The following is a 25,152-nucleotide window of genomic DNA, read 5'->3' as shown; positions in this document are numbered from 1 at the left end:
CTCGCTCCATCCACCAACGCCACGTTGCACCACAGACTGTCCAGGAGTTGGCGGATGCTTTAGTCCAGGTCTGGGAGGAGATCCCTCAGGAGACCGTCTGCCACCTCATCAGGAGCATGCCCAGGCGTTGTAGGGAGGTCATACAGGCACGTGGAGGCCACACACACTACTGAACCTCATTTTGACTTGTTTTAAGGACATTACATCAAAGTTGGATCAGCCTGTAGTGTGGTTTTCCACTTTAATTTTGAGTGTGACTCCAAATCCAGACCTCCATGGGTTGATAAATTGGATTTCCATTGATTATTTTTGTGTGATTTTGTTGTCAGCACATTCAACTATGTAAAGAAAAAAGTATTTAATAAGATTATTTCTTTCATTCAGATCTAGGATGTGTTGTTTAAGTGTTCCCTTTATTTTTTTGAGCAGTGTACTTAAGTATCAAAAGTATAAATCATTTCATATTTCTTGTGTTACGCAAAGCAGATGGCACCATTTTCTTGTTTTTAAAACGTACGGATAGCCAGGGGCACACTCCAACATCATTTACAAAAGTATCATGTGTTTAGTGAGTCAGCCAGATCAGAGGCAATAGGGATGACCACGTGTTATCTTTAGGAATGTAGTGAAGTAAACGTCGTAAAAAATATAAATAGTAAAGTACAGATACCCCAAAAAACGATCTAGTTGTACTTTAAAGTATTTTTGGTTAAGTACTTTACACCACTGTCAACACATTCAATAAAACACTCAAGTAAAGCTGAAAAGCTTAACAGTATGAACATTTATTTCTGGATAGAAATTACAAAGTGTTCCAAATAGCAGTGTCTACTCAGATTATAGTAAATGCATTGTTTCTCGTTAATTTTTTCTTTTAGAAATAGTCATCGTACAGAGTGTTTTTATCCACAATATTCTATCATTTTATCCTACTGAGACTGAGGGCTGATTATAAATGCTGAGCTATGACAGACAGACACGCCCTGTCCCAAATAAAAACAGCAGGAGTAATACACATGTTGACCAGCAGAGGGAGTCCGCTATTTAAAGACTGAAGTTTGGCATAATATTGGCCCGTTTGCCAGACGCATGCTATTCCTGGACAAAAAAAAAAACACTTTCAGTGGAGATTCACTATTGCGCATTGCTTTTTAGTCCAGAAGTAGGTTTAACGTCTGGAAAACCAACTGGGCCTAAGTGTTCATGATATCGATAGTAATTTTTACATGAGAAAATAGACGAAGACACAGATGGGAGATGACAAAATACCTTATCACATCTAAGCTGCCTTAGTGATGTTAACAGTCCCTGTTTATACACTACTGCCCACATCAAGCACACATCTTATTCTGTCACATGGAGCCACTGCCCGTGAGGGGGGTCTGCCTGGTATTTATACACTACTACAAACTGCTCTGTGACGTTTTGACTGTGGGGGAAAAGGCATGTTTGTATGCTACTGCATAAATACTGCACTGCAGGTTTGATTGAATAGAGACGTGAGTGCAGGCAAGAGGACGCTGGGTAGAGGAAAGGAGAGAGGGAAAGTTGTAGAATCAGAGAAAGAGTGACAATCTCTCAAAGTATCATAAAGACTTTGCTCTATTGAAATGCAAATCACATCAACCCAACCACAATCACACAGAGTTAGCTGGTGGTGGATGGAGCTCGATAAACACACATACAAAAAATGGCTGACAGACAGAACTGCAGAAGAACGTGCTTCAGCCCTTTTCATTGTTGCTCATGAAAAGAAGAACAAAAGAGATGAGCAGGTTCACATTCTGCAGCTGGCTCAGACAGACAGACAGACAGACAGAGTAGGGCTTTACAAAGTAGGATCCATAAGTTAGCCAGATCACCTTTGACACTCAAAATATGATCAGGCAAAAATAGTTAATGCGTTACTGGGAGTTTTGAGCCTATTTCAAATTGATCTTTAATATTAACTCCTTTTCTGTATCAACTATTTTATTTTTTGAATCACAAGTTGTTTCTGGTACATTTCTGGGGCCAACTCCTACCATCTAACACACCCTCCAGTAGTCTGCCCCAGAAACACTCAGAGCAGATGGCTAACGTCAAGAAATAAAGTGAAATCTTACATACAGTACTGCCAGAGAGACGGGGACCTTCACACTGCAGTCATCCCTGACCTCTGACCTGTTACATGGCTCTCTGTCAGCAGGACAGTGTTATTGCAGTGTAGTCATGACAACGCTAAATCATCCCCATGATCATCTTTCTCACAATCCCAATAGTATAATGAGTGCATAATTATTTCTATTTTTCTCATTCACGTATCTCACACACACACACACTCCAGCTCCACAGACTAAATGGTGCTTTCAAGAGAACTGGGAAGGTCAAATCATGACGTCAGTGATCTTCAGATCGGAAAGTCAGAGATTTAGGATGATCCCAGAGTTTCCGACTTTCGAATTAGATAACCGGTCAAAACTATTTTTCCCCAGTCGGAGCTCGCTCCCCCCCGATTTCCCAGTTGTCTTGAACGCACGTCTTGAAGTCAGAGGTAGTAGATTTACGAGTTCCCAGTTGTCTTGAAAGCGGCATCAGAGAAAGGGTTACAGAGAGACTACATGACATCACATGAACATGACAGCATGGTTGAGACACAGACAGACATGGTTCAGACCAATGACATGAATAAACCCTGGATTGCTGATGCTATTAATTAGCCAATAAAATGGACAAAAATCACATGTATTTAAGTATTTCCTTGTTGTAGTGGGGACAGTAACATTAGTACTCTCTAAAGTATTTACTTTTTATAAAACTTTTTTTTGTATGTTTAGTTCACATAATTAACATATGTTATACATTATAATATACTAGTAAAAAACATGTAGACATTGAAACATTTATTTCTATAGCTTCCAAAATCTTTTTTTACACTGTAGTACCAAAATGGCTTCAACACAGCGCCCCATTTTCAGTCATCCAGGGTTTATACACATTATTGGTTCAGTCAGACAGGGCTTGTAGGACTGTAGGATGAAACGGAATCATAATAACAACAATATGAAACTGACCTCAGTCCAAAATAAACCAGCTGAATCATGAAAAATCTTCTACATTTTTCCCTTTTTCTGAAAAGCTTATTTTGAAAAGATCAGCTTGAGTTGCCCACCACCACTGATCACTAGCATAGCTCAATTTTCTGCCCGTGAGGACAGATTACTATGGCATGTTTAGTTCAGTCTGTGTCTAGTTGAAAAGCTTCTGTGTTAGAGTGTTAGTGTCACACCTGTAAACACCAATCCTCCACCTCCCTGCCCACACCTGGAGCCTGTAGGAGTCGGTCTTAAAAGGGGGGCGTTCCCAAACCTTAAAGGGGTGTGTCTGAACTGAACCAGACTTCAACTGCAGCGCCGGACATGCTCCAGGACGTACTCGGGGAAGTGCAGAGTGCAGACCTGCAGCCCATCCAGTTTGCAAGGCATCCTGGGATACTCGTCCTCCTTCCACTTGTTGTCATCGGGGTCAAAGGTCAGGATGGAGTCGGAGTAATGTCCGTTATAGCAGAGGCCCCCCAGTACCATGATCTGTCTGTCCAGCACCGCAACGCCGTGCCCACTGCGCCCGATGGGCATCGACGCCAGGATGGTCCACTCGTCTGTCTCAGGGTCGTAAACCTCCGTGGATGGGCAGCCCTGCGACTCGAATGACGCCCGGAGGATCACACACACCCCCCCGAACACGTACAGCTTCCCGTTGTGGGAGATCATCTTGTGGAAGCAGCGAGCGTAGTTCATCTTCGACTTGTTCTCCCAGCAGCTGGTGTGTGTGTTGGGGAGGGGGGTGCGGGCTGAACGCATCCTGTGTGTGTCCGTCGTTCCTGCTCCCGCAGAGCCTGCTACACACACCCCTCCCCCTGCGTCCCGTCCAGGGTCGAACACACACACACCTCCCCCCGCGTCCCGCCCCGGGTCGAAGAGACACACCCCTCCCCCCGCGTCCCGTCCCGGGTCGAACACACACACCTGTTTGGAGGTGGATGAGGAGGTGATTCCTCCGGTGATATAGAGTTTACCATTCAGGACCGTTCCCTCATGACCGTACTTGTTGACCGGGTACGGATCCACAAACTCCCAGCGGTCCCCCGTGATGTCATAGCGTTCCGTGGAGTAAAACGTCTCATCCCGCGTCCGCCCAGCCACCGCGTAGATGAACTTACCGATGACCCCCACTGCAAACTCTGACCTTGAAGTGAAGACACAAAAAACAAAACGTTTTTTTCCCCCCTTTTCTTTACACCTAATAGATCTTGTAGAAACATGAAGCCACGTCACACCTGGGAAGTACAGACCTGGGTACAGACAACTACAGACCTGGGTACAGACATGTCGGCCATGCGTAGCCAGGAGTTCTGCCGGGGGTCGTAGCGGTAGACTTTAGAGGAGGCGTGGAACTCCCCGTCAGGCCCTAGCTCCTCCCCCCCCAGCAGGAAGGCAAAGTTGTTGACGATGGCCAAGCAGTCTGGTCGGAGAGGGACCTGGGGACCTTCCAACTCCCACCACACCTACGGACAGGCCATACACACATTACAAATAGACATATGCATTATAAACGGACATATATACATAAGACACAGACATAAGGCACATTATCGACATATTATACACATTATAACCATGATATACGACACATTATAGCCATGATATACATTAGACACATTATAGACATAAGCCGTTTTTGAATACTCATACTAACCGCATTATTTGTGACGTAAAATGAGTATGTAGTTTGTATGCTTATTGGTCATAGTGTGGATGTAGTCAGTATGCCAAAAGTTCCCGGATGTCGTACTACATTCGCCAAAATATGCAGTATACAAACTGTGGACACTATTTCCATGCTTTTAGGGCCCATAATGAAATTCTTCAGAAAATGGAAAGGCTTCACAACATTCAGATTTGAAGAAAATGTCTGAAAATATGCAGCCGAAGTCCGACGAGAGCGGATACAAATTCAATGCTTTAACGAATGACAATTGTTAAGAATTGAGCAATGTAAGAAAGTAATTACTTTTCAAATACGTTACGTTGGCTGACAATTTGTTAGCTATGCTAGCCTTACGGACGGCATATCATTACAGCAGTTACTTGTATGTACCGGTATGTTAGCTAGCTACCTCGTTAGTTGGCTACTAATACACCGAACTTGGATATAACTATATGCTATCTAACATTTATTGACTTTATTTTTCACGTCATTCTTAGCTTAGTTAAGTGGTGTAATCGTTGAGCGTTCTCAATGGACATTGTCCATCTAATCATTTGTTAGACACGCTAACAAGCTAAAAAGAAGTTGCATAGCAACAGCATCAACTTCCAGTAGAAGCGCTAGTACACTCAACTGAAAAGAAACCGTTTGTTCACAGTATACTAAAATGAAATAGTATATAGTATGTATTCATTAAGTATGTAGTATACAGTATGTTAGTATGGTATTACCACCCTGCATTCCACTGCTGGTTTGTTTCTGAAGCTAAGCAGGATTGGGAGAACAGATGCTGCTGGAAGTGGTGTTGGAGGGCCAGTAGGAGGCACCTTTTCCTCTGGTCTAAAAAAAAATATCCCAATGTGATTACTGCCCTGTGTAGGGTGCCGTCTTTCGGATGGGACGTTAAACAGGTGTCCTGACTCTCTGTGGTCACTAAAGATCCCAGGGCACTTATCGTAAGAGTAGAGGTGTTAACCCCGGTGTCCTGGCTAAATTCCCAAGCTGTCCCTCATACCATCACGGTCACCTAATCATCCCCAACTTACAATAGGCTCATTCATCCCCCTCCTCTCCCCTGTAACTATTCCCCAGGTCGTTGCTGTAAATGAGAATGTGTTCTCAGTCAACTTACCTGGTAAAATAACGGTAAAATAATTTTTTTTTAACACAGTTATATACATACTATACAAATCATAGACACACAGATATTGTAGACATTATAGAGACACGTGTATAATGAGTGTATAATGTTACATTATAGACATTAAACCTGACATATTAGAGCATGGCTGTAACAAGTCTCAACACAAAGTAACTCTTCAGTAGGAGCGTTGGTACCCCCCAGCTGTATCCTTGTGTCTGTGCGGCAGTAGGATCGTACCTTGTGTCTGTGCGGCAGTGGGATCGTACCTTGTGTCTGTGCGGCAGTGGGATCGTACCTTGGGTCTGTGCGGCAGCGGGATCGTACCTTGTGTCTGTGCGGCAGCGGGATCGTACCTTGTGTCTGTGCGGCAGCGGGATCGTACCTTGTGTCTGTGCGGCAGCGGGATCGTACCTTGGGTCTGTGCGGCAGCAGGATCGTACCTTGGGTCTGTGCGGCAGCAGGATCGTACCTTGGGTCTGTGCGGGAGCAGGATCGTACCTTGGGTCTGTGCGGCAGCAGGATCGTACCTTGGGTCTGTGCGGCAGCAGGATCGTACCTTGGGTCTGTGCGGCAGCAGGATCGTACCTTGGGTCTGTGCGGCAGCAGGATCGTACCTTGGGTCTGTGCGGCAGCAGGATCGTACCTTGGGTCTGTGCGGCAGCAGGATCGTACCTTGGGTCTGTGCGGCAGCAGGATCGTACCTTGGGTCTGTGCGGCAGCAGGATCGTACCTTGGGTCTGTGCGCCAGTGGGATCGTACCTTGTGTCTGTGCGGCAGTGGGATCGTACCTTGGGTCTGTGCGGCAGCGGGATCGTACCTTGGGTCTGTGCGGCAGCGGGATCGTACCTTGTGTCTGTGCGGCAGTAGGATCGTACCTTGTGTCTGTGCGGCAGTGGGATCGTACCTTGGGTCTGTGCGGCAGTAGGATCGTACCTTGTGTCTGTGCGGCAGCAGGATCGTACCTTGGGTCTGTGCAGCAGTAGGATCTTGCTGTTGACCATGCTGTGTCCGATCATGCCCCTGAACACGGCCGTCTGTGGTCGGACCGAGCGGATACGGTTGGACCGCGTCTCGACCAGTGGCTGCTCGTTGACGTCGTGGAAGTAGCTGAGAGCCTGGTCCACCTCCTGACGCAGCTGTCGAGAGTAACGATAGAACTCTGACGTCTTCACCTGAGGGAGATGACGAATTAGACAGAGGTGATGTCATAGAGGAAGGCAGAATGCCTCATCTTGCAACAGTATCAGTGTGTGTGTGATATATATATATATATAACTCAGCAAAAAAAGAAACGTCCTCTCACTGTCAACTACATTTATTTTCAGCAAACTTAACATGTGTAAATATTTTAATGAACATAACAAGATTCAACCACTGAGACATAAACTGAACAAGTTCCACAGATATGTGACTAACAGAAATGGAATAATGTGTCTCTGATCAAAGGGAGGGGGGGTCAAAATCAAAAGTAACAGTCAGTATCTGGTGTGGCCACCAGCTGCATTAAGTACTGCAGTGCATCTCCTCCTCATGGACTGCACCAGATTTGCCAGTTCTTGCTGTGAGATGTTACCCCACTCTTCCACCAAGACACCTGCAAGTTCCCGGACATTTCTGGGGGGAATGGGCCTAGCCCTCACCCTCCGATCCAACATGTCCCAGACGTGCTCAATGGGATTGAGATAGAGCTTGTTGTCAATGCAGGCAGTCCAATGATGCTGTGACACACCGCCCCACACCATGACGGACCCTCCACCTCCAAATCGATCCCGCTCCAGAGTCCAGGCCTCGGCGTAACGCTCATTCCTTCGACGATAAACGCGAATCCGACCATCACCCCTGGTGAGACAAAACCGCAACTCGTCAGTGAAGAGCACTTTTTTGCCAGTCCTGTCTGGTCCAGCGACGGGCCCATAGGCGACGTTGTTGTAGGTGATGTCTGGTGAGGACCTGCCTTACAACAGGCCTACAAGCCCTCAGTCCTGCCTCTCTCAGCCCATTGCGGACAGTCCGAGCACCGATGGAGTGATTGTGCGTTCCTGGTGTAACTCGGTCAGTTGTTGTTGCCATCCTGTACCAGTCCCGCAGGTGTGATGTTTGGATATACCGATCCTGTGCAGGTGTTGTTACACGTGGTCTGCCACTGTGAGAACGATCAGCTGTCTGTCCTGTCTCCCTGTAGCGCTGTCTTAGGCGTCTCACAGTACGAACATTGCAATTTATTGCCCTGGCCACATCTGCAGTCCTCATGCCTCCTTGCAGCATGCCTAAGGCACGTTCACTCAGGTGAGCAGGGACCCTGGGCATCTTTCTTTTGGCGTTTTCCATAGTCAGTAGAAAGGCCTCTTCAGTGTCCTAAGTTTTCAGAACTGTAACCTTAATTGACAACCGTCTGTAAGCTGTTAGTGTCTTAACGACCGTTCCACAGATGCATGTTCATTAATTGATTATAGTTCATTGAACAAGCATGGGAAACAGTGTTTAAACCCTTTACAATGAAGATCTGTGAAGTTATTAGGATTTTTACAAAATATCTTTGAAAGACAGGGTCCTGAAAAAGGGACGTGGGTGGGTAGGTAGGTAGATAGATGTGTAGGCTTGCCACGAAACCAACATTTTACCAATGATACAATGCCAGGCCAAGTATCATGATACCGAGTAGTATCGCAATACCACGGGGGAAGAAAATCAGTGACCCATCATGCTGTTCGCCCCGTCTCCCGGACGCTTGTTCCTGTTTTCTAAACCTTCTGCAAAAACCTGTCACTGAAATTCACACTCCTACTCAATGCAACACATTCAATTTAACGTCACACTGTTCAGTGTATAATACTGTACAGATTGGCTGATTTGCTCATATTTGCAAAGGCTTACCTGTGATTTGGAGGAATGGGAGGAAGGAGTATACATCAGTGGAGACTGGTGAAGGGAGGATGGATCATAATAATGGCTGGAACGTCACAAATGGAATGGTACCAAACACATATAAACCATGTGTTTGATACCATTCCACTCCAGCCATTACCACGAGCCCGTCCTCCCCAATGAAGGTGCCACCAACCTCCTGTGATATATATGCATAATGATCTGCATGTCTCTCAGAACGATCTTCTTGACCCTAACCAGTCAGGCTTCAAGACGAGTCACTCAACCGAGACTCCTCTTCTCTGTCACGGAGGCTCTCCACACTACCAAAGCTGCCTCTCTCTCCTCTGTTCTCATCCTCCTCGATTTATCCGCTGCCTTCAACACCGTGAAGCATCAGATCCTCCTCTCCACCCTCTCAGGGCTGGGCGTCTCAGGCTCTGTACACTCTTGGATTGCATCCTACCTGGCAGGCCGCTCCACCCAGGTGACGTGGAGAGGAACTGTGTCTGCACCACGTCTCACTACTGGTGTCCCCCAGGGCTCGGTTCTAGGTCCTCTCCTTTTCTCTCTATACACAAAGTCACTAGGCTCCGTCATATCCTTACATGGTCTCTCCTATCATTGCTATGTGGATGACACTCAACAAGTTCTCCTTCCCCCCCTTTCTGACACCCAGGTGGCAACATGCATCTCTGCATGCCTGGCAGATATCTCAGCATGGCTGTCAGCCCACCACCTCAAACTCAAGACAGAACTGCTCTTCCTCCCGGGGAAGGTTTTCCCACTCAAAGACCTCTCCATCACAGTTGCCAACTCCAGTGTCCCCCTCCCAGAGTGCAATGAAACTTGGTGTGACCCTGGACAACTCCCTGTTGTTCCCTGCCAACATCAAAGCAGTGACTCGCTCCTGCAGGTTCATGCTCTACAACATCCGTAGAGTACGACCCTACGTCACACAGGAAGCGGTGCAGGTCCTAATCCAGGCACTGCCATCAAACCCCTGGAACTTATCCAGGACGCAACAGCCCGTCTGGTTTTCAACCTTCCCAAGTTCTCTCATGTCACCCCACTCCTCCGCACACTCCACTGGCTTCCAGTTGAAGCTCGCATACACGACAAGACCATGGTGCTTACCTACGGAACAGCAAGAGGACCTGCCCCTCCCTACCTTCAGGCTCTACTCAAACCCTACACCACAACCCGAGTACTCCGTTCTGCCACATCAGGTCTCTTGGCCCTCCCACCCCTACGGGAGGGCAGCTCCCGCTCAGCGCAGTCCAAGCTCTTCTCTCTCCTGGCACCCCAATAGTAGAACCAGCTTCCCACTGAAGTTAGGACAGCAGAGTCCCTGCCCATCTTCTGAAAACATCTGAAAGACTACTTCTTCAAACATGATAACAAATTACAAAAATACACTTAACCAGCACACTCGCACTTGACCCCCCCCCTTCTAGCTCTGACTCTACTGACAGCTACATTATTGAGGAACATTTTACTTTCTATGACTGTGATATGTGGTTGTCCCTCCTAGCTATCTTAACACGAAAGCACTGTATGTAGGGCACTCTGGATATGAGCTTCTGCTAAATGACCAACATGTAAAAATGTAAATGCAATTGTGTCAGTAAGGGGAAAACACTGCATGAAACCTTCTTTACTCTTTAGTTAACCTCTTGACGTTACCCTAGGATAGGGGGCGCCACAGCGCATTTTGGAAAGAATTCGTGCCCATTTTCAACGGCCTACTAATCAGACTCAGAAGCTAGGATATGCATATAATTAATACCTGTGGATAGAAAACACCCTAAAGTTTCTAAAACTGTTTGAATGGTGTCTGTGAGTATAACAGAACTCATATGGCAGTCAAAACCCCGAGACCGATTGAACCAGGAAGTGGAATTCTGAATTGTGGACTCAACTTCACGTCGTCGCCTATAATTCACACCGTGAGATATCGTTTATTGAGCACTTCCTATTGCTTCCACAAGATGTCGCCAGTCTTTACAAAGTGTTTTGATCCTTCTACTGTCGAAACTCAGTGAATGAGACGCGTTGGAAATTGGTCACAGCGGGAGGGCCATCACCATTATGACGCCGGCGGCCCTGTCTACCCCCACCTTTGGAAACGTTTTGAAACACATTGAAATCGTCCCCCTCGAATCTTATTGGCTCTCTTGTTGAAACAGGCTCTGAAGATTTATGTTATACAACGTTTGACATGTTTGAACGAACCTAAATGTGAAAAAAAAGTATTATTTCGAAACCACTGTGGCGCGCAAGGCAGATTAGTTGGATATGCCCTTCGGACGCACTAACATCAGCAAGCTAATGGAACATAAAGGATGGACTTTTTCGACCGAAAATACATCTGTTGTGGACCTGGAAGTGCTTTCTGATGAAGACAACTAAAGGTAAGGGATTATTGACAATATTATACAACATTAGATGTGAAATGCGATTGTTCCAAGATGGCGCCGAGCTGTATTTAATTGCTCATTTTCTGAGTATCGCATCCCCTTTTATCGCTAAGTGTGATTACCCAGTAAAGTTATTTTTAAATCTGGTATGACAGGTGCTTTCAAGAGATATTCATCTATAAATCTTAGAATGACAATATTACATTCAAAAAATGTTTTCGAATAGTAATTCAGTAAAATGTAGCACTGTTTCCCTGGATGCATTTGACGGGAAAATAGTCAACGTCAGACGCCGATGTAAAATGCTGTTTTCATATATAAATATGAACTTTATTGAACAAAAGAATGCATGCATTGTGTAACATGATGTCCTAGGTGTGTCATCTGATGAAGTTTGTAAAAGGTTAGTGCTGCATTTAGCTGTTTTTTGGTTATTTGTGATGCATGTGTTTGGTCGGAAAATGGCTATGTTGCTGCTTTTTACGATGGACTCCTCTAACATAATCTAATGATTTGCTTTTCCTGTTAAACCTTTTTGAAATTTTTTATTTTATTTTTTTCAAATTATTACATTTTGTTATGCTAATGGCGATATGATTTTTCGCTGGATTTTGATCCCGCTGACGGGATGAGACGCTGAAGAGGTTGCACACACTCTCCCTCCCTTCCTCACACAATCTGTCTCCGTCTCAAACACACACCCCCCTCTCTCCGTCTCAAACACACACCCCTCTCTCCGTCTCCCTCTCTCAAACACACACCTCTCCGTCTCCCTCTCTCAAACACACCCCCCTCTCTCTGTCTCCCTCTCAAACACACCCCCCCTCTCTGTCTCCCTCTCAAACACCCCCCCTCTCTCTGTCTCTCTCTCAAACACCCCCCCTCTCTCTGTCTCCCTCTCAAACACACACCCCTCTCTGTCTCCCTCTCTCAAACACTCACCCCTCTCTCTGTCTCCCTCTCTCTCTCTCAAACACACACCCCTCTGTCTCCTTCTCAAACACACACCCCTCTCTGTCTCCCTCTCAAACACACCCCCCTCTCTCTGTCTCCCTCTCCAAACACACCCCCCCTCTCTCTGTCTCCCTCTCAAACACACCCCCCTCTCTCTGTCTCCCTCTCAAACACACCCCCCTCTCTCTGTCTCCCTCTCAAACACACCCCCCTCTCTCTGTCTCCCTCTCAAACACACCCCCTCTCTCCGTCTCCCTCTCTCAAACACACCCCCTCTCTCCGTCTCCCTCTCTCAAACACACCCCCCTCTCTCCGTCTCCCTCTCTCAAACACACACCTCTCCCTCTCTCTCTCTCAAACACACACCCCTCTCTGTCTCCCTCTCTCTCAAACACACCCCCCTCTCTCTGTCTCCCTCTCAAACACACCCCCCTCTCTCTGTCTCTCTCTCAAACACACCCCCCTCTCTCTGTCTCCCTCTCAAACACACACCCCTCTCTGTCTCCTTCTCAAACACACACCCCTCTCTGTCTCCTTCTCAAACACACCCCCCTCTCTCTGTCTCATTCTCAAACACCCCCCCTCTCTCTGTCTCCCTCTCAAACACACACTCACCCCTCTCTCTGTCTCCCTCTCAAACACACACTCACCCCTCTCTCTGTCTCCCTCTCAAACACACACTCACCCCTCTCTCTGTCTCCCTCTCAAACACACACTCACCCCTCTCTGTCTCCTTCTCAAACACACCCCCCTCTGTCTCCTTCTCAAACACACCCCCCTCTCTCTGTCTCCCTCTCAAACACACCCCCCTCTCTCTGTCTCCCTCTCAAACACACCCCCTCTCTCTGTCTCCCTCTCAAACACACCCCCCCTCTCTCTGTCTCCCTCTCAAACACACCCCCCTCTCTCTGTCTCCCTCTCAAACACACACCCCTCTCTCTGTCTCCCTCTCAAACACACCCCCCCTCTCTCTGTCTCCCTCTCAAACACACCCCCCTCTCTCTGTCTCCCTCTCAAACACACCCCCCTCTCTCTGTCTCCCTCTCAAACACACCCCCCTCTGTCTCCCGCTCTCTCATAAACACACAGCACTCTCTCTCTCCCGCTCTCTCATAAACACACAGCACTCTCTCTCTCCCACAAACACACACTGCTCCCAACTTTTAAAACATTTGGCACCAAACAGAATTTAAGGAGCAGCAGAAATAAATAGATTTGGTATAGTTCAAGCTTCCATTAGGCCTATATGAATCCTACCTTTTGAAGCACATCTCATGAGTAGCAGACCATTTTCCTTTCCCCCTGTGTCAGATGTGCCTGAACCTACTGCCAAGTTACCAGTTGTTTGTTATCAAACCAATCATTAGCGACCCGGATTAGTTTAAAATGGCCCGTAACATGTGTGAAATTAATTCAAATGTGAGTGAATCCTGATACAAAGAAAGGAAGGCATCTCCTGTAATATGGGTCATCTGTTTTTAACCGTTTAGGCTAGAAACGAGCCGTTTTCTTTGCTGTAAAGCTGCAAGCATGCCTGTCGCCAAGCAGTTCTCCATTTCCCCTCTCTGACACTCAGAGGCTGCATGACAGTGAGCTTTCAAAGTCTATTCAGACTGGTCTGTGCTCTTGGTTAAAACAGGCAATTAAATTATACAATGCGTCAACACTGCTCGCTTAGCGCGCTGCTCCAAAATAACAAATGTACAACTAACAACAGAAGACTCAGCGTCTTGGTCTGCATCGCCGCTCGCCATCACGGCTAAATTAGATTTTTCAAAACTGACGGCGGAATAGACGAGCATGTAGAGCGGACGGAGAGAAGCAGGTGAGTGAGGGCTGGTAGGGGATGTGAAGAGCGGACGGAGAGAAGCAGGTGAGTGAGGGCTGGTAGGGGATGTGTAGAGCGGACGGAGAGAAGCAGGTGAGTGAGGGCTGGTAGGGGATGTGAAGAGCGGATGGAGAGAAGCAGGTGAGTGAGGGCTGGTAGGGGATGTGAAGAGCAGATGGAGAGAAGCAGGTGAGTGAGGGCTGGTAGGGGATGTGAAGAGCAGATGGAGAGAAGCAGGCGAGTGAGGGCTGGTAGGGGATGTGAAGAGCGGACGGAGAGAAGCAGGTGAGTGAGGGCTGGTAGGGGATGTGTAGAGCGGATGGAGAGAAGCAGGTGAGTGAGGGCTGGTAGGGGATGTGTAGAGCGGACGGAGAGAAGCAGGTGAGTGAGGGCTGGTAGGGGATGTGAAGAGCGGACGGAGAGAAGCAGGTGAGTGAGGGCTGGTAGGGGATGTGAAGAGCGGATGGAGAGAAGCAGGTGAGTGAGGGCTGGTAGGGGATGTGAAGAGCGGACGGAGAGAAGCAGGTGAGTGAGGGCTGGTAGGGGATGTGAAGAGCGGACGGAGAGAAGCAGGTGAGTGAGGGCTGGTAGGGGATGGGCTGGTTCATTACAGCTGCCACACGTGATATACACATGAAAGTGAAGTGGATATCATTGGACCGGTGCATACCAGAGACTAGTCAATGTGGCTTCAATTCAACTGACTTTATAAACATATTATAACAGGCGCCAGCAGGGTCTTTAGATCGGTGGGCTGAAAAACTTGGTAGAATCATATGAAACATTACTACGGTACTCTAAAATGTTGGTATCATAAGCATCGGTACCGTGATACTACCGTAGTACTGGTGTACCGTACAACACTATTTGTGTGTGTCTTACCTTCTCGAAGACGTTAGCGGCAGTCATGAGGCAGAAGCGTAGAGACTGGACGACAGTGTCTGTGTGTCTCCAGCGGCGACGGTCGTGTCGGAGCCAGGCCTGGACAGACTCATACAGTTCTATCTCTGGGAACCGACTCAGGGCATCACTGTCCAGGTACGCCTGACACACACACACACACCGAATATATCACCTGTTTTAAAGAGCTCAAAGCATCACTGTTCAGGTACACACACACACACACAGAGTTAACTAGGGGGTGCCAGTCAGTTCTTCCACCACACCTGCAGTCTCTCCAGGCTGAGGTAGAGCAGGAAGTCAGGTTTGCTCATCAAAGGAACAAAGTTCTCCAGCAGGAAGTTGTCGAGCTGCTCCTGCACGCCCTCCACCCCCACGCTGAAGTCCTCCAGAAGTCTCATGACCTCGGCACAGTTCTCCAGACAGATCTTAGACAGCAGGAAGGAACAGCAGAACTCTACCACCTCCGTCAGCTGGACGTACATGGCTGCCTAGAGGGTGAGGAGAGAGAGACAGATCTTAGACAGCAGGAAGGAACAGCAGAACTCTACCACCTCCGTCAGCTGGACGTACATGGCTGCCTAGAGGGTGAGGAGAGAGAGACAGATCTTAGACAGCAGGAAGGAACAGCAGAACTCTACCACCTCCGTCAGCTGGACGTACATGGCTGCCTAGAGGGTGAGGAGAGAGAGACAGATCTTAGACAGCAGGAAGGAACAGCAGAACTCTACCACCTCCGTCAGCTGGACGTACATGGCTGCCTAGAGGGTGAGGAGAGAGAGACAGATCTTAGACAGCAGGAAGGAACAGCAGAACTCTACCACCTCCGTCAGCTGGACGTACATGGCTGCCTAGAGGGTGAGGAGAGAGAGACAGATCTTAGACAGCAGGAAGGAACAGCAGAACTCTACCACCTCCGTCAGCTGGACGTACATGGCTGCCTAGAGGGTGAGGAGAGAGAGACAGATCTTAGACAGCAGGAAGGAACAGCAGAACTCTACCACCTCCGTCAGCTGGACGTACATGGCTGCCTAGAGGGTGAGGAGAGAGAGACAGATCTTAGACAGCAGGAAGGAACAGCAGAACTCTACCACCTCCGTCAGCTGGACGTACATGGCTGCCTAGAGGGTGAGGAGAGAGAGACAGATCTTAGACAGCAGGAAGGAACAGCAGAACTCTACCACCTCCGTCAGCTGGACGTACATGGCTGCCTAGAGGGTGAGGAGAGAGAGACAGATCTTAGACAGCAGGAAGGAACAGCAGAACTCTACCACCTCCGTCAGCTGGACGTACATGGCTGCCTAGAGGGTGAGGAGAGAGAGACAGATCTTAGACAGCAGGAAGGAACAGCAGAACTCTACCACCTCCGTCAGCTGGACGTACATGGCTGCCTAGAGGGTGAGGAGAGAGAGACAGATCTTAGACAGCAGGAAGGAACAGCAGAACTCTACCACCTCCGTCAGCTGGACGTACATGGCTGCCTAGAGGGTGAGGAGAGAGAGACAGATCTTAGACAGCTGGGGCCAGTTGCACCAGGAAAAGTACCCAATTTTCATACTTGAGTTAAAGTAAAGACACCTTCATAGAAAATGACTCAAGTTAAAGTTAATCATCCAGTAAAAGACTACTTGAGTAAAAGTTAAAAGGTATTTGGTTTTATATATACTTATTGTATCAAAAGTAAATGTAATTGCTAAAATATACTTAAGTATCAAAAAGTATAAATAATTTAAAATTCTTATATTAAGCACAAACGGCACAATTTTCAATTTTTTATTTATTTACGGAAAGCCAGGGGCACACTCCAACACTCAGACATCATTTACAAATGAAACATGTGTTTAGTGAGTCTGCCAGATCAGAGGCAGTAGGGATGACCAGGGATGTTCCCCTGATAAGTGCGTGAATTAGACCATTTTCCTGTCCTGTTACGTATTCAAAATATACTTTTGGGTGTCAGAGAAAACGTATGGCGTAAAAAGTACATTATTTTCTTTAGGAATGTAATGAAGTAAAAGTTGTCAAAATTATAAATATTATAGTAAAGATACCCCAAAAACGTTTTAAGTAGTACTTTAAAGTATTTTTACTTAAGTACTTTACACCACTGGTCGTAACTCTACGTCCGGCGTAAAATGCGCTCTATACCGGACCTAAAACCTGTTGACTTTCTGACGGGCCACTCCCAGGTGGTGAGGGTAGGCAACAACACATCCGCCATGCTTATCATCAACACAGGGACTCCTCAGGGGTGCGTGCTTACTCCCATCCTGTACTCCCTGTTCACCCACGACTGCGTGGCCGTGCACGACTCCAACACCATCATTAAGTTTATCAACGATGGTAGGCCTGATCACAGATGACAATGAGACAGCCTATAGGGAGGAGGTCAGAGACCTGGCATTATGGTGCCAGGACAACAACCTCTCCCTCAACGTCAGCAAGACAAACTGTGGACTACAGGAAACGGAGGTCCTTTCACATCGATGGGGCTGTAGTGGAGCGGATCGAGAGCTTCAACTTCCTGTGTCCACATCACTAAGGAACTATCATGGTCCAAACACACCAACACAGTCGTGAAGAAGGCACCCCAATGCCTCTTCCCCCTCAGGAGGCCCAAAATATTTGACATGAGCCCTCACTCACTACACTGACACTCCAACACACACGCTGCTGCTACTCTTTTTATTGTCTATCCTGATTGCCTAGTCACTTTCACCCCACTTGCATGTACATACTGTATTACCTGAACTACCACGTATCCCTGCACATTGACTCAGTACCGGTACTCCTTGTATATAGCCTCATTATTGTTATTTTGTGTTACCATTTCCTTTTTTATTTTGCAAATGTTTCTTACTTTTAAACACTGGAATGTTGGGAAAGCGCTCATAAGTAAGCATTTCACGGTCTACACCTGTTGTATTCGGCGCAAGTAACTTTTTCAGCGGGGACACCATTTTTTCTGGCCGATTTTCTGGGAACCCCATTTGTTTTGCAAGAAATTCTGGCGAACCCACCCCATTACCGTATGACAACCTTAAAAATCGGCCAATTTAGATCTCCAAATCAGCAAATAACCTTCAAAACGCTTACATTTTCATTCCTCTTTAAAAATAAAAACATTTACATCTTTTTTTATTTATTTTAAGTTTGTATATTGTCTCATAAAATAATATGTACTCTTAATGTAACCTCTAACAGTCTATTAGCTAGAAAGGTCACTTCAGACACATTTTCGCTAATAGCAGCTGTTTAACTGGTTAAACAAAGGTTAGCCATGTGCTGGAAAAAATGCGGCAACTTCTTGGACCTACGACTGTTACTAGCAGGTTCTTTTTCATTGTCACATACTCCAGTGAGTGCAATTAGCTCCAATGAGTAATTAGCTCAATATTAGGAGTTGAGAAATAAAGTTGATGTCATTAGAAGATATTCTCATCTTTTCTACTGTATGTACGTAATTCAAAATGTATTTATTATCGTTGCTAGCGATATTCATAAAAACAGTGGGGGAATAAAATCACTTTAAAAAATATATTTTTGCGTACCCCCTACAGTACCTCCACGGACACCTGGGGGGCCACAGACCCCAGGTTGAATACCCCTGGCTCAGAGGGTTAAAGGTCTGTGTGTTACCTGTAGTATCTCCTGCACAGTGACCATGCTGAGCTCCAGTGAACCATAGTACATGAACCTCAGGACGTGGCCGAAGCCGGCAGCCGTTAACCCCTTCATGTGGATCTTGTCCTGGTCTCTCTCTCTCATGTCTGCTGTGAACATGACCCGGAAGTAGTCACTCTGGGTCGCCAGCAGGGCCTTGTGTGCCTGGAGGAGGGGAGAACATTAAATTACATGTTAGTGAAAGAGTGTGTGTGTGTATGTGTATGTGTATATATATATATATATATATATATATATATATATATATATATATATATATATGTGTGTGTGTGTGTTGCTAACATGGAAGTGGTGTTCCTCTATCAGCAGCGTGACGTCCAATAGGAGCCTCTCCTCGTACAGCGCCCGGAACCCTGAGGACACGCTTCCATCATGAACCTGGGACAGGTACACCTCCACCTCCCCCCCCGACATCACACACCTGGAGGAGGAGAGGAGCTTAATAACACACACCTCCCCTTTGACAACACATACCTGCAGTAAGGAGAGGGATCAATAACACACTGGTAATATGACTAATGCTTTACTGTTCAACCACAGACCGATGGAAGAGTAGAAAAACGATGTCACTCAAAAGGGATCCGTCACACTACAGACCAAACACAATGCTGTTTTTCTCTCTAACACGTGTGTGTAAGACTCTCAGTGAAAAGCTCTGGAATGACGTCAAGAACATTCACACCTCAGCAGTTCAGCGCTCGTACACACAGGCACTGAAATACACACCCACACAGAAATGGGTGCTGCGTGCATACACTCTCACACACACACACACACACACACACACACACACACACTTCGAACACCCCGACAGCGTCTTTGAGCTAAATAGTACACAGCATCATCTGGATATGTATGCAACAACATTTCAACATTCACCTTCTGCTACTATTTCTGTCAAGTTGTCTACGCATACGTTCAATACATCCAACCTATGCACCACACTGAACACACTGCAACTGCCTCTGCAACACAATGCTGCAAGGCAAACGCAGCGTTTCATTGGAAATGAATGTAATTCTGGTGTACCAAAATGGAATGAATCTGTCGGTGTGTTCGAAGCGTCACACACTAGCAGCAAACCCACCCACAAACAATCAGATACAAATGCATGCACAAACACTCTAATCACTCCCACACACACACGCACGCACGCTCGCACACTGCACACTCACCTCTGATTGGCCACGGGCATGTCAGAGGGGGTATTCCGAGCCAATCAGAGGACAGTGGCCCTTGTGTCCGGGGAGAAACTAACAACGCCCTTCTCTGAATCACCTGGACGACAAACCCAAAATTAAATTGTTCATCAAAACTGTATGTTGAGAATCAATACAAAAGATTATTCAAACCAAGCCGTGGCCTAGACCTAAAGCTACTGAGAAAGTTTGGCCAGATGTGTGCATATAACTTTTTCCTGAATGAGGAGAACGCGTACTGAGACTCCAAGGACCCCATTACTATACTCAAATTACATTTCTTCTTTCCTCCTGGCCGGATAAAAAGGCTGCTAGAAGGCCAGCATCCCTGACTCTTCACTGTTGACGTTGAGACTGGTGTTTTGCAGGTACTATTTAATGAAGCTACCAGTTGAGAACTTGTTAGGCGTCTGTTTCTCAAACTAAACACTCTAATGTACTTGTCCTTTTGCTAAGTTGTGCACCAGGGGCCTCCCACTCCTCTTTCTATTCTGGTTAGAGCCAGTTTGCGCTGTTCTGTGAAAGGAGTAGTACACAGCGTTGTACGAGATCTTCAGTTCCTTGGTCATTTCTCGCATGGAATAGCCTTTATTTCTCAGAAGAAAGTATTTGTTTCTGGCCATTTTGAGCCTGTAAATCGAACCCACAAATGCTGATGCTCCGGATACTCAACTAGTCTAAAGAAGGCAGTTGTATTGCTTCTTTAAATCAGAACAACAGTTTTCAGCTGTGCTAACATAATTGATAAAGGGTTTTCTATTGATCAATTAGCCTTTTAAAATGATAAAACTTGCATTAGCTAACACAACGTGCCATTGGACCACAGGAGTGATGGTTGCTGATAATGGTCCTCTGTACGACTATGTAGATATTCCGTTTCCAGCTGCAATAGTCATTTACAACATTAACAATGTCTACGCTGTATTTATGAACAATTTCATGTTATTTTAATGGACAAAAATATGTGCTTTTCTTTCAAAAACAAGGACATTTCTAAGTGACCCCAAACTTTTGAACGGTAGTGTACATTATGGGAAACATTCCTCATTCAGTCATAGTTAGCAGTAGAATAATGGATTGGCATGAATTTGCCATCGTCAACTTTTAGAAGGAAGGTCAGTAGGAAAGTTAAGCTAATCATTTAAACCACCAACATGTATTCACATTCACTGAACATTTAGTATTAAAAACTCAAACATTCATTTTCCAACTGCTTTTTCTATAATCCTGCAGACCATTTATCATTCTCCTCCATACCTTATATTCCAATGCATCCAACATTATGCATGCCCACCATGGTATTGGGCAGATTGTGAAATTTGAGAACTCATCTTGTTTGGAAATCAAACCCTAAGGGCTCCCGAGTGGCACAGCGGTCTAAGGCATCAATACAGACCCGGGTTCGATCCCTGGCTGTATCACAACTGGCCATGATCAGGAGTCTCATTGGCCCAGCGTCGTCCGGGTTAGGGGAGGGTTTGGCTGGAGTGGCTTTACTTTGCTTATCACACTCTAGCGACTCCTTGTGTCAGACCGGGTGCCTGCAGGCTGACCTCGGTCGTCAGTTGAACGGTGTTTCCTCCGACACATTGGTGCGGCTGGCATCTGGGTTAAGCAGGCGGGTGTTAAGACGCGGTTTGGCGGGTTATGTTTCGGATGACGCATGATGCGACCTTCGCCTCCCGAGCCCATTGGGGAGTTGCAGCAATGAGAGAACATTGAAATTGGGGACAAAAAGGGGGTAAAATACAAAAAAAAGAAATATATATATATATATATATAATAATCAAACCCTGGTCATCTTACTGCAGCGCACATTGTATACATTTTGCCCAGCTGTTTTTAGAGAAGATTGTATTGCAAGGTATGCTATATGTGTAGGCTGCGTTTACATCCTAGATAGAAGCAGGCCATTGGCTGCCTTCATCATGAGGGGTATGTACGGGAGTTTTGATTTGTTCTAAGCTTAGCAGTTCGGTAAATTTGCCTGAGCAGACAGTGTTGAAATATACTTTTTATGAGGAACATATACAAATAATCAGCTCCTCCCTCATTTTTCAGCCCACCACCTAAAGTCATCGATCACGTGACACCATTCAATCCTACATGAAGACTCAATAGCACCACAGAGTTTCTTAACCCAGAGCTGCAACATTGGGAGACTTCCGGGAACGCTTGCGAAACAGACCAGGCCGGGGTTTGAGAAGTCAATGAGAGAAGTGAAAAATTATTCCTTAGTTGTTCATTTTCCCAAAATCTAAAGGCACAACCTAGATTCGAGCCAATGTCTTCAGTATTACTCCAATCTCGTGAAAGTGACAAACTGTCACGTTTTCATTTTTGTCAAAAACAACTTTATATGGAAGGAGTGACTTTGATTTGACGGCCTGCACATGCGTAGTTCGGAGCGAACGACTGTTCAACCCGATTACGTTTTTCTGTGCATGAGCTGAGCTAGCCAACGTCACCATGACGTCGCCTACAAGTGTGATCAGGGATTTTTATTGGAGAAGCAGATTCTGCCTATCTTCATACTGTACTGTTTTGATAGCGCATTGAAGCCACATTAAATCAGTTAAGATGGCGTCTCATGGAGACATAACATTCGCAGTCTAAGCTACTCCAGGAAGTGACGTTGCAGGCTAGCTCAGTGCTGCCCCTCTCATTGATAAACTCCATTTGAGGGCCAACAGGGGTACTGTTTTTGATTTAACTAGGCAAGTCAGTTAATAAGAACAAATTCTTATTTACAATGATGGCCTACCATTAGCAACGGTAGGGTACCATTAGCAACTAAATTATCCTTAACTTTTTCTGAGTGCGATTTAAAAAATAATCTGTTTCAGAACATACATCTGGTGTATTAGAAGCAATTATTGGTACCATGATTATCTTCTAAAGTTTTTTTATTAATTTTTTTACAAGATGATTGCCATTTTTCCATCCACTAAAATGGGGGTTCCTGTTTTTTGCTAACAATGCATTCAGTATCGCAGTCGGCCTTGAACTTCCGTGGCTTTAATGAGAGGGGACATCCGTTTTCCCCAGGAATGGATGTTATGGTTGTCATGGAGATGGTACCTTTTGGGGGCCTCGAGGCCAGTCTCGGGTTTAGCTGACAGCATGCTGAGGGGACGCTCACATTTCCTTTGTTTATGTTTGCCCTGATCTAAAGACAGACACACAGAGACAGAGAGATAGACAGACATAGACAGAGAGAAAAAAACATATGTTCTACAAACCTAGGTAGAAATAAATAAAAAAATATATGAATTAAATCATGATTGTAATTTAGCTAGTGCATTTAATTGACTCAAAAACATGTCTATAGACTCACCATGTAATCTTTTGATCTAATCGTGTTGGCTAGCAAACTAAAGTTAGCTAAACCAGAGTCATATATTTTGTAGACGCTGAGTTTAACCAGTGAGCTCGCGCAGTCGAGGGAATCACAGCTTGATTATTTTTCACGCAAGGCCATGACAGGACTGTCAAATTGATAGTCAATGTAGCTATCCAACTTGCTAACGGCAATACACACTGTATTACAATGTAAACTCTTCAAATATAACGGTCAAGAATAACAGTGACTGGTAGCTCACGACATCCCGTGGAATTACCTAGCAGCTAGTTTAGCAGACTAAAATGTCTCTCACCTCGGCGCTGCGAGTCCCCACAACCCCTCTTCGACCAGACGGACCTGGCTCCTTCTGACATGGGCTGCGGGTTTAGAGCCGAGATCAAGAAAAAGGACAATAAAAAAGCATCGCCGAAGATTCCTTATCGTCCATTTAGAATCCCCCTGCGGCTTCAATTTGTCGTTCTTTTACCTGGATATCAAAATACTGTTTGTCTATGGAATCCATAGCCATTGCAGACGCCATATTATTCTCTGCACTGACGTAATTTCCTGAGGTATAGCCCATTCGAACGGAACTGTAGTGGCGTCGTTGTGCAGTGAAGTGAGCCTGTCAATCAAAATCACCAAGCAGGTGTACTGTACTGGGCCAACCTGCTATTATAGACCTGCAGTGCAGAATAATTGAGGAGCGATTATAGAGCTGCAGTACAGAATAATTAAGGCCTCTCTTCCTCATACTGACCTTGTAATCAACTATTCTCTCTCTCTCTCTCTTTGTGTTGACCCTTGTATTTTATTTATATTTTTTTCTATGCACACTCACATAGCCCTACACACTCACACACAGTGACAATCCAACACACACACACACACACATACACTATATAATTTGCTCACACACACATAATATGAGCATACATTTATACTGACTCTACACAAACGCACACCCACTCACATACAATCATCTGCTACTTTGTTTATCATATATCCTGATGCCTAGTCACCTTACATATCTACCTCTATCAATCCAGTATCCCTGCACATTGTAAATATGGTACTAGAACTGACTGACCCTGTATAGAGTATGCTTACTTACTTTCTTGTATTCTTCTTATTTCTTGTGTTTTTGTTCTACCTTGTTATTTTTTGTATTACATAACTATTGATAACTGCATTGTTGGGTTTAGTGCTTGCAAGAAAGGCATTTCACTGTATGTGTGCACATGAGATTATAAAACAACTGCTCTTAAACGCTAGTAAAACTAAATGCATGCTCTTCAACCGATCGCTGCCCGCACCTGCCCGCCCGACTAGCATCACTACTCTGGACGGTTCTAATTTAGAATATGTGGACAACTACAAATAGTTGTAGGTGTCTGGCTAGACTATAAACTCTCTTTCCAGACTCATATTAAGCATCTCCAATCCAAAATTAAATCTAGAATTGGCTTCCTATTTCGCAACAAAGCCTCCTTCACTCACGCTACCAAACATACCCTCGTAAAACTGACTATCCTACCGATCCTCGACTTCGGCGATGTCATTTACAAAATAGCCTCCAACACTCTACTCAGCAAACTGGATGCAGTCTATCACAGTGCCATCCATTTTGTTACAAAACCCCATATACCACCCACCACTGCGACCTGTATGCTCTCGTTGGCTGGCCCTCGCATCATATTCGTCGCCAGACCCACGGGCTCCAGGTCATCTATAAGTCTTCCTAGGTAAAGCCCAGCCTTATCTCAGTTCACTGGTCACCATAACAACACCCACCCCGTAGCACGCGCTCCAGCAGGTATACCTCACTGGTCATCCCCATAGCCAACACCTCCTTTGGCCGCCTTTCCTTCCAGTTCTCTGCTGCCAATGACTGGAACGACTTGCAAAAATCGCTGAAGCTGGAGACTTATATCTCCCTCACTAACTTTAAGCATCAGCTATCCGAGCAGCTTACCGATCGCTGCAGCTGTACGCAGCCCATCTGTAAATAGCCCATCCAACTACCTACCTCATCCCCATATTGTTTTTATTTACTTTTTTTGCACACC

The 25,152-nt window shown here is 45.9% G+C and overlaps 1 protein-coding gene across 6 annotated transcripts; it reads right to left on the bottom strand.

Annotated features, from left to right (window-relative positions):
* Positions 1–764: 764 nt before the first annotated feature.
* Positions 765–23,651, bottom strand: LOC106590487 (kelch-like protein 15). 6 transcript variants are annotated; one of them, XM_014181568.2, is made up of 10 exons: positions 23,397–23,633; positions 22,822–22,909; positions 19,717–19,819; positions 18,824–18,962; positions 18,497–18,685; positions 15,124–15,348; positions 14,840–15,001; positions 6,853–7,062; positions 4,353–4,543; positions 765–4,224 (listed from the first exon to the last, which is right to left on the bottom strand). In XM_014181568.2, exons 3-10 carry the CDS (start codon positions 19,734–19,736, stop codon positions 3,381–3,383), a joined length of 1,980 nt encoding a protein of 659 aa, XP_014037043.1. In that variant the 5' UTR covers positions 19,737–19,819; positions 22,822–22,909; positions 23,397–23,633; the 3' UTR covers positions 765–3,380. The 6 variants fall into 6 exon arrangements, with proteins under 6 accessions (XP_014037043.1, XP_045566803.1, XP_014037041.1 ...); XM_045710847.1 differs by lacking the exon at positions 23,397–23,633 and adding an exon at positions 23,078–23,372; XM_014181566.2 differs by lacking the exon at positions 19,717–19,819 and having other exon boundaries at positions 23,397–23,651.
* Positions 23,652–25,152: the final 1,501 nt, after the last annotated feature.

Source organism: Salmo salar, chromosome ssa29 (assembly GCF_905237065.1).
Source record: "Salmo salar chromosome ssa29, Ssal_v3.1, whole genome shotgun sequence".
Classification (NCBI taxonomy): domain Eukaryota; kingdom Metazoa; phylum Chordata; class Actinopteri; order Salmoniformes; family Salmonidae; genus Salmo; species Salmo salar.
This window is presented reverse-complemented; position numbering and strand designations above follow the sequence as displayed.

Coding starts and splice junctions, on each gene's coding strand:
- LOC106590487 (XM_014181566.2), bottom strand. CDS start 23,457: ATGTCAGAAGGAGCCAGGTCCGTCTGGTCGAAGAGGGGTTGTGGGGAC. Junction 18,963..22,821: donor GGCCTCGAGGCCCCCAAAAG/GTACCATCTCCA, acceptor CTCCTCCTCCAG/GTGTGTGATGTCGGGGGGGG. Junction 4,225..4,352: donor GCCGACATGTCTGTACCCAG/GTCTGTAGTTGT, acceptor CTTCACTTCAAG/GTCAGAGTTTGCAGTGGGGG.